Here is a 10221-nt window from a genome sequence, read left to right on the forward strand (position 1 = left end):
CTAATCTGTTAACTTTATTATAAATATTAATTGAGTATGGGTAGTGGTATGCATCATTTCTTTACTATATCATATATTTATCTATACTAAATGAAATTATAATATTATATACTTTTAATTGAAAAAATTTACATAATTTTAATTGAAACTTTTATATAACTTTAATTAAAAAATAAACAATCTGCAAAATTAATTTGCTTTATTGCATTCAATGTGAATACAGGAGGAAATTCCCAAGTGAAAAGAAGACTTGCCACAGGATCAACAGTTTGTGACAGATATGGAAGGAGTATTATTGCAAAGCAAAGCATGATGGACATGACTGGATTTTTAAAGGTAGATGAAACAATCATGTTCTTGAACAGAAAAGGTCTACTAATTGAGTTGCTGAGTTATTCAAATGATGCATTTAGCCTAAACTTAACTAAACTTTTCCAAAGAAAAAGAAGCCACAGCAATAGACTCAAGATCTGATTTATTCCAGTGCAGTTAGATTTCTGTTAATATATAAGATTCAGTCCAAGAACAGACTCTATGGTTAGAAATATCTCTGTGAGGGGCTGAGAGGAATGGGATCTTCTCTTAGCCTTGCCCAGATAAGGCCTTGCCTTTCTTTTTTCTCTCCAGACAAGGCATATAATATTCTTAAAACTCCAGGTAGAGAATTAAGGGATATATTGGTTTCAAAGGTGGCCCTTAATCCAGTGAAGTACAGATAATATAGGAGCAGGGTGTAAATGAAACCAGTCCTGATTCTTAGTTGATAGGGTTATGTACCCTCCCATCTGTGAGACACAGGCCTTAGGACTTTCCTCATTGATCAAGCATAAAGTAATTTCCCTCTTCCACGTTCCCTCAGAACATGTAAATCTATAACTTACCGCAAAATAGTATAAATCTTTGTTATTTGCCTGTCTGCTACCCTTACCTCAATCACAAAACTGGAAGCTTGAGAGAACGAACAGTTTCATTCATGTTTGCATCCCAGTATTTGACACAGAACATGGTTAATAATAGTTAAGAAAGATATGACTGGATGAAAAAAACTAACAAGCAAGCTTATAACTGATAGCACTTCTACCACTGATCTAGTATAAAGAGAACTCCCTTCTCTAAACAACTGTGACACCAGGCTAACTTGTAAAATTTCACAAAAGTTTATTAATTAAATTATCACTGCACTCAAGACATCTGCTTCTAAAATCTACCTCTGACACAGGTTTCTTTTCCCCATAGCTAGTATAAGAAGCTCTTGGTCCGCAGTAAAGAAGAAGGATCTTCCTAGGCAAAGGAAAGAACCAACTAATATTATTTCAGTTACTGAAGAAGGAAAGGACTCATCTTTTAGCTGATATGAAATGTTCTTTTTTACCAACAGTATTTCTATAAAAAAGAGATATGAGGCATGAGATGATAAGTCATGCATTGCTTTAATTCAATATTCACTAAGCAAGTAACATTTGCCAGGCACTTTTTTGGTCTGAGGTTAAAAAGAAAATAGATGTGGGGCGCCAGGGTGGCTCAGTCGGTTAAGCATCCGATTTTGGCTCAGGTCATGATCTCACAGTTCGTGGGTTCAAGCCCTGTATTGGGCTCTGTGCTGACAACTAGCTCAGAGCCTGGAGCCTGCTTCAGATTCTGTGTCTCCCTCTCTCTCTGACCCTCCCCTGTTCTCTCTCTCTCTCTCTCAGAAATTTTCATTAAAAATATTTAAAAAGAAAGAAAGTAGATGCATAGTTACACTGTAGTATAATGAAGATGTCCTAAATGTCAAAATTCCCATTGTTAAGCAGGAAGTTAAAATCTGCATCATCTGCATCAAATTGTCAGTGAATAGGGAAGACTTGTAAGAAGGGTAGAGCTCCAATGTTTCAAGCTTTAGATAAAGTATGTAAAAGACTAGCCAGTCACTTGTTTTCTGTTCTTCTAGCACATAGCTAGATTATCTTTCCCAGCCTCTCTTGCAGTTAGGAATTGCCATTTGGCCAAGGGCAACCCAGTGGAAGGTAGAAGAAATATGCACCACTTCTAAGACTGGTCCATGAAAAACTCTCATGCATTACCCTCCATGCTCCTTCCCTTTCTGCAGGTTCATGCACACGAGTTTAGCTGGTCTTGGATGCCACATATTAAAGATGGCAGTGCCACAGAGCAAAAGAAGAATATAATTTCTGTGTCTATGAGTCACTCCTTCAAAGACAGTACTAGAAATACCTATTTTAGACTTTGAATGGATAAAAATAAACTATAATCCTGTTTAAACCATTATGTTTAGGTGCTTGTTAAAGCAGCTTGCATTATCTAATCATTACATGAGCTAAAGAGCAGAATTCTAGTCCTATAGTACAGTGTAACAGAAACAAAAAATAGTTATTAATTTTCAACAATCTCTTACCACCTCTCCAAAAAAGGAAGAATCCACTGCCTGTGCTGACTGGACAACGAGTGCAACCAGGATTTTGCCGTGTGACTGGGATAAACAGTGAAGGAGTAAGGAATGACAGAAACTGAGGACAGCCCAATTTTCTCTACAAGAAACAGCTATATAGAGATAGTAAGGAGAGAAGGGCTAGCATGTGGCTGAGTAAAGAGAAAAAGAGGCAGAGAGAGAAAGAGAGGATAGAGAAATAGAGTAACAGGCAGGGACATAGAGACAGAGATGGGAAATGAAGCATTGGGACAGTTAGGCAACTGATTAAAAAAAAAAAAAATGGGACTTTGGAGAGAGACAACAGTAATGAGGAGCCCCAAGAGACTTACTATATGTTGAACCATGTAATTCCTCCTTTCCTACCCTCTCAAGAAAACCTACAATATAGAGCTACATCACTTTTCACGTAATTTCGGAGCCAGATTTGTGTTTTTCATGGACATAATACTTTGCTGGAATGGATCTTAAGTTAGAGCGATAAAAGCTTTTTTTTGGATTACAACAGTATCAGAACAATGGAGGGTTTTTTGGGGATTGTTTCAGTAAAAAGATGTGGATAAACCAAAAAGGCACCATATGTCTACTCCCAAACAACTGAAAGAGTAGTAAACTTTTTAAACTAAAACTTTACACAAAAAGTATGAACTCAGAAGAGTTAACGATGTCAGCTGAGTGAAGATATAATAAGGCAAACCAATTTCAGACTTGAGAAATAAAATGTAGAGAACAAAATAAATAACCAGAAAAGTCATATATGTATAAAATGACACTGGAAACCCAGGCTAAAATAAATATAATTTCTGGGGTACCTGGGCGGCTCAGCTGGTTAACCATCCAACTCTTAATTTTGACTCAGGTCATGATCTCATGGTTGGTGGAATTGAGCCTTGCACCGGACTCTGGACTAACAGCTCAGAGCCTGCTTGGAATTCTCTCTCTCTTCTGTTCTCTCTGCCCCTCTCCTGCTCATACTCTCTCTCCCCAAAATAAATAAACACTAAAAAATAAATATAATTTCTACTAGAATCCTAGAAGACGTTAAAATAAACAAACTTGACACTTAATATAAAATGAAAATGCCAGTGGAATAAAAGGTATTTGATAAAAGAAAGATACCTAAAAAGAATCCTGGACTATCATGCTGTAGTCATTTTTGGAAACCAGAAATAGGAGAAGAGCTAGGAATGTGGCAGTAAATGTGAAAGGTGGAGTGAACATAATGCATTGGTCATAGAAATGATACCAGACAAGGTACTACAGATTCTATAAAAGAAAGAGTAAAATTGGTTGTATTTTTATCTATACTTTCTAGAACGACTTTATATAAACTCTTTGGTAAAAGATTGTAAAGATACTTTTATATTCTATCCCAAGCAAAGAATTTGATCTATAACTGGTACTTAACAAATATTAGGCAGTGGGGGACAGGTAGGCAGGCATGAAAATATGGCAGTAGAATACACTATAGATTGAGAAACATCTGAGATGGAAATGTTCATCCAAACAAGGTAGAATACCAAATTACATTGCTAGATTTCAAATAGATTGACTTAATGAGACAAAAATGTACTAGGATGATCCAGTACATAACAAATAATTACTTCTCAGAACAAATAAGTTTAGTAGAATACATAGTAAAATGAAATAAGCTTGACTGAGAACCAAATAATGGATAAAGACTACTAGAAGGTGCATCAATTCTGTATATGAAATATTAGGCAGTAGTGATCACAACACACTTAAATTTAAGATCCTAACAACAATAAGAAAAAGACCAAAAAAGTCCATTCTTGGGTTGATTTTTGGAAGTACAGATATTGCCTAGGGGGAAGAAAGCTAATAGCGATAACTAAAATGAAGAGCTCATTTAAAAATGATTTTAAATTTTATTTAAATGATTTTATATGATGATAAAAACCTAGAAGTAAAAAATGTGCTTCCAAAATCAGAAAGTTATTGGTTAACTGACCAAATTAAAGAGAACAGAGAACCGATCAAAAGGGAAAGAAATCTTTTAAAAATGAAAAGTTTGTCCAAATGTATGAAACAAAAAAGCCCAAGTATATAAGTACAAATAAAAATTAAGCAATCAAAAAAAAAAAAAATGGAAGGAGTCACATCTCAGGGACCTCAAAGTCAATACTAAGGGACTCTTCACTTTTATAGAAGAAACCCAGTGGAATCAGTGGAATAGTCATTACAGTATAAAAGGCAACTGAAACAAGACTAGAGAGACTCAATAAATCCCTTCACCTACTGAAGAAGACCATAAGATTTCTGAACCCTAATTTATTTTCATAGCAGATTGGTTAAGAACATATAGATTACAGTGGTATAATGTCAAGTTCAGAGGATGTTCTAATCCTAATTGGTAAAATTAATATAACTAGATCTTAGGTGGCATTCACCTAAGAATTATACAGAAACTCAAAGTCAGGACTGCAAAAATATTAGATATATATACAAATGGCCTCATACAGTATTTAACTGTGTATAGAAGCAGATGGAAGAGAGGTCTTGGAAAGAAGATAAAGAGAAGAAATACAGATTCTGAAAGCACAAATCATAAATAACATAGCAGACAAAATAAAATAAGTCAACAAGGGCTTAATTAAGCCTAGGCTGAAATTAGAGGAGATACTACCAAATAATGAAGTGTGAAAGTGCCTGACTCTGCTGGAAGAGAATAAGGCGATAGAATCAGCTTTCTGCATCTTTCTCTTGAGCCCAGGCATCTTGCTACAATGACACATAGGTGGGGGGTGGGGGTGGGGGAATACTGAAAATGTGTAATATTTTAAAAACTCAATTTTTAACATATCTAAACTCCTTAGCACATAGGAGTGGCTGTATTACCAGAATGATCTGAGCAGGTGGAAACTAGAAACAGCAGTAGTTTTAGGACAAGTAGCAGTAAGAAGTGAATATATAAAGCTCTGCCTAAGAGATTGTTAAAATAGGTACTGGAAGAACAAATCCATGATGGACAACCCTATAACAAGTTATCAAGGTAATAGATTCTCAACTTTGGGTTCTTAAAAGCAACAGACAGGAATGTTATAAGAATTGATAATAGAGGAGAAATTTAGGGAAAGACAACTGTAAAGAACCAGATATTTGGTAGAAAGTAGCTACTTCCACTACTTTTCTAGAGCAACAAGAGAACAGTCTTAACAGATCAGTCATCATTACTAAATTTCAGAACAGGATGCTCTATCTCCCATTAACAAGGCATTCTTTTATAGTGATAATACAAAGACACTCCTATTTCCTGCTGAATTACCTCAGTCATTTCCTGCCTTATCTGCTAATCTATGTGCTAATGCTGATTTGGTTAAAAGGTCTGAGGTTTTACACATGGAATATTTGCTACTCTGGCAAACCAAGTGCTTTGAAGTCTACTGAAATTTTTCCCTCTCCAACTTAATTTTTTACTTTCTCTCTTCTTGTTTTTTTTTTCCCCTTAATATTGTTGTTCTAAAAATTCTTAAGCTAACAGAAACAAAATTTCAACTTAAGGTAAAATTTTCACACAGCTATTAAAAAAACCAACTCACCAGCCGGATGAGTGACGGTGTTCTGTAGGCTGGGAATTACCACAGAGTAGGTAGGTGAGCGATAAGGGTAGATTGTTGTAGGATTTGTAGAGATGATATTCTGTGTGGTCCCAGAAAATACATTGGAAACACTTAAAGGGAAGCGTTTTCGCTTCCCTGGACGAGGCTGATAAACCCAACCTATAGAAGAAGATAAGCAATTTTTAATTTGAACATAGAGGCCCTATTTAGCCTTTAAATAGTTCTTTTCACACTAAAAAATCCAAAATACTTCTAAATTAAAAAAATAAGTTATTGTCTAACATGCCTTTTCCAGCTTTATTAGGCTATTTCTGTGCATTTTAATATCCGTATAGCTCCTAACTAGTAGTCAGTGTTGTAACCCACAATTCAGAGTGAGGCCAAATGTTTTATATCCAACGACACATATTGATTCCATAATAAAATCAACATTAAAGACATTAAGTTTGAATCCCAAAGCTTTTCCTTTACCTTCAAAATAATGTCCCTGTAAGATCTTATTTATCTCCTGTTTCCTCACTTTCTATGAGATATAATTGTCTATACCTTACAATGCAATGGTCACTAATGACCAGTCATTTTTTATGTCTAGTTGGAAGAGTGTCTCTCCTAAACTTGGCAGTCTTAAGTCCATAGACAACCCAGTTTCCTTCCAACATCAGAAGAGTGGAGTCATAACAGTTTGTAGCCACTGAATAACAGGGGTATCACTCCCACCACCTTCTCCCACACCTAGAAGTTTTCTGCTCATATTTTAGAAAAAAATAATCCTACTCCCATCATGCATGATCATATTGCCATACACTTTGCCTTTACCCAAGCTTAATCTAAATGTGCTCAACACCTGGGGGAAATTTTAGAATTCCTTTCAAACTACATCATGATGATAAGTTTATCATTTAGAAGGTACAACTATATTCTGATAATTATGTAACATTAAAATGGAACATGATGTCAATCCCTGCATTCTCATTAAGTGTATGATGCATATTTGCTTCTGTTGCTGGGATTTTAATTCTTTATTTTCTAGTATATTTGCAAAATTATAGCCTAGAACTCTGGAGTTTTACCTTAAGTTCATTTCTATATATTTAGTCAAAACCACACTTAAATTGTTATGCTGCCAGGTTCGTTATTAGTTGGCAAATATGAGACCAGATTCTCTATTTGGTTCCATTTAAGAAAACTTATGCCCAGTATCGATTCAATCATTACTATAATAGAAGCCATGTTCTCTTAACTGTACATACTGTATTAGAAAAAAATATGCATTTTTGTCTTTCCATCCCAACCTAACCTAATCTTTACCTCAGTAAATTTAAAAGAAACTAAAAAGAAGTTTTGTTCATTTCATTGGATTACCAGGAAATTCCTCTCTGTGTTTTTCTTTAATCTTTTGTGCTTCATCATAATAGGGTTTCTTTTGTTCTTCGCTAAGTTTGTTCCATTCTAACCCGAGCTGGACACTGATTTCTGCATTGTTGGCTGCTGGGTTAGCTTTGGCTAGTGCTGGCCGGTGAATCCTTGCCCAAACCATAAATGCATTCATGGGTCGCTTCACATGACCATTTCTGTCCTTACTGAAGGGAGTATCTGGTATTCCTACATGACAAAAATTAAAAACTAAATTAATGTGCTACATACACATATACACAAATACACACAATGTTAAAGTGAAGTGCACCTTCATCTATGTTTATTTTTAAATATCTGGAGAAAATACACACTTCAGTATAGTCAAAGAAATGCCAGTATTCCAGAATGCCTCATTACTCCTGAATTCAGCATTCAACCTACAGCTTAGAATGACTCTTCTTTTCCTCAAAAAGGATAATATTGTTGAAGTTATTGTAAGAGTAATAATGTTGAAGATACAGTAAACTGCTGGCTTATTACTTCTTTGAGTTTTAGTAATACCTCTACCAATAATTTACATATAGTTTCTTTCCCATTAAAAATATTCTATTATTGGGGGATGAGCACTATGACTTATGATTATAATCCTAGCATTAGCTAGGTGTTACCTAAATGTTTAAAGGAACTCATTTACATGGCCCTGTAGTGTCCGTTCAAGCAAAACTATTTATAATATAATACTATATTTCATCATGAAGGAGAAGCTCTTGCCAAGGTGGGTAATTGACACTGATCCTACATCCTGGGAGAAAATCCTACATCCTCGGAGAAAAACGAGAGAAAAATAATAAGAGTGACTTTTTGAGAGTCACAGAACCAAATGGAATTACAATAAAAGAAAGTGGCTAAATTCACATCTCTTACCTAATTCATAAAAAACAACTTTGTACAAACTTCTTATATTGTTTCTCTTTAGTTACTTGATACATACAATTGTTTAAAACACAAAAATAAGTATTATAAAGAAAGCTCTCCCTTTCCCTCCTTTAGAAAATAAAGTTTATAAATGCAAGAGGGTGAGCTAGAGAGAAAGGATCATTAAAGAAAATAAAATAAATATAAAAGTTAATGAAAATAGGAACTGATGATTAACATGATTTTCTGTGACATTGATTGGCATAATATTGTCTGAACTAAGTCTTAAAATAAGAATTTTCTAACTATAAATTCATAAATAATGGATAGAAATGTTTGTAACTGTTACTGCTGTTAACTATAGTCATTTCTTTGAAAACAATTTCTAGCTTATTTTACTGTATTTTCATTTCCTATATGTCTATAAATCCTTAGCTTTTAGAATACTAAAGTGTTACATTTAATCATGTACTATATTCTTAGAAAAATGTTTACTATTCATTTTTAAAGAAGATAAATCATCTCCAAATCCAGTATAAACTTTCCTGTTGGATTATAACCATTTTTTCATTAAACACCATTTAAAACTTTCTTCTTGATACACGTAAAAACATTAAGCTACTATAATATGGTAGTTTAAGTGTAGCATAACTGAGGGCTGAAGTAACTGTGATATCTAGCGAGAATATTTCTATTTTGTGTATAAACACTAGTCACTTCTAAATCCCATCATTCACTGGGTCTTAAAATAGATTTTTAAAAAAATGTTAGGGAATCTTGGAACATGTTAGTGTATTTTACTGGTATAGGTACAAGTCAATCGGAAGTGATACCTGCGCAGACTTTGCCCTGTCATGAATCAGTTCCATGATTTTATTTTATGATTAGGCTTCTGAATGCTGACATGTCAGCTATGGGGCAACATAGACGAAGTTTGAAAAACAGATTCCCCTGCCGTCTAATACCTGCATCTGAGGGAAGCACGGTGAGCGGGACATCTTTAGTTTCAATTTTTACAGAAGGCTCCAGTAAAGATTGCATTTTAATAGGCACTGGTGTCAAGGGGACCTTGGTCAACCGGATCAGCTCTGAAGGTGGAGGTCCCTGAAACTGGATCCGGGCCCCAGGGGGGACCGTGTGGAGAGTGAAAGGGATCCTGAGGTCTTGCTGGTGTGGCCCAAAGGCACCGGATGGCTGGGCCAGGATGACCTCCTTGCTGCCGTGGACCAGGCCATTGGACGCGGGCTCACTGCCCAGCCTGCATTCCTCGCGGAGTCTCTCGGGTTCCTCCGTTTTGATGAAGCTTTCTCTGATGGCCACCAGGTTTTTACCTTCCCCGCCTTTCGCTGCATCCCTCATGACCTCCTCCGCTTCCAACTTGCCCTTCTTCTCGTCCCCTCGGCGGCAGTCGAGGGTTGGCCCCGGGCCTTCCAACTTGGCCTCCCTGGAGGCCCTAGGGCCGGCCTCTACAGGCCTTCGAGTCCCTGCGGAGGGATCCAAGCCAAGCCCTGGCTCCGGCTTCTCGGCCTTGATGTGCAGCGACCGAGGCTGCACCTGGTGCAGCTCGGGTCTGCAGGGGGCGCCGTCGGACGGGGGCGGCTGTGGTGGCAGCAGCAGCAGCTCGGGCCTAAGCTGCAGCAGGCGCGCTGGCGCGGGGGAGGCAACGACGCCTTCCTCCAGGGCCTGAGGCAGTGGTGGCCCTGGCGGCAGCAGCAACACCTGTTCCGGCTTGACCTGCAGCAATCGCCGTGCCGCGGGCTGTACACTCGACGGCAGGGCCTCCCCACACGACGCGGCCACGGTCGCAATGGCGGCCGCGCACGGGGTGGACGGCGACGCAGGGAGGTCCGCGGCCGCAGCCCTAAAGGAGGGACCCTCCACCGGCAGCTGAGGCGGAGCAGGGCGGAGCGGGCGCGGCGGGGGGGGCCGCGGGCGGTGGCG

At 37.5% G+C, this 10221-nt stretch overlaps 1 protein-coding gene across 1 annotated transcript in view; it reads right to left on the reverse strand.

The window, feature by feature from the left end:
• SOX30 (SRY-box transcription factor 30) overlaps window positions 1-10221 on the reverse strand; it is a 30411-nt gene that overhangs the window by 19701 nt on the left and 489 nt on the right. Inside the window, exons 2-4 of the mRNA XM_077780735.1 lie at window positions 9246-10205; window positions 7372-7611; window positions 5989-6168 (exon numbers count right to left, since the gene is read on the reverse strand). Of these exons, the coding sequence (XP_077636861.1) occupies window positions 5989-6168; window positions 7372-7611; window positions 9246-10205 (1380 nt within the window). The remainder of the gene's footprint in view (window positions 1-5988; window positions 6169-7371; window positions 7612-9245; window positions 10206-10221) is intronic.

The sequence above is a fragment of the Crocuta crocuta genome, unplaced genomic scaffold (assembly GCF_008692635.1).
Source record: "Crocuta crocuta isolate KB4526 unplaced genomic scaffold, BGI_CrCroc_1.0 scaffold343, whole genome shotgun sequence".
NCBI lineage: Eukaryota > Metazoa > Chordata > Mammalia > Carnivora > Hyaenidae > Crocuta > Crocuta crocuta.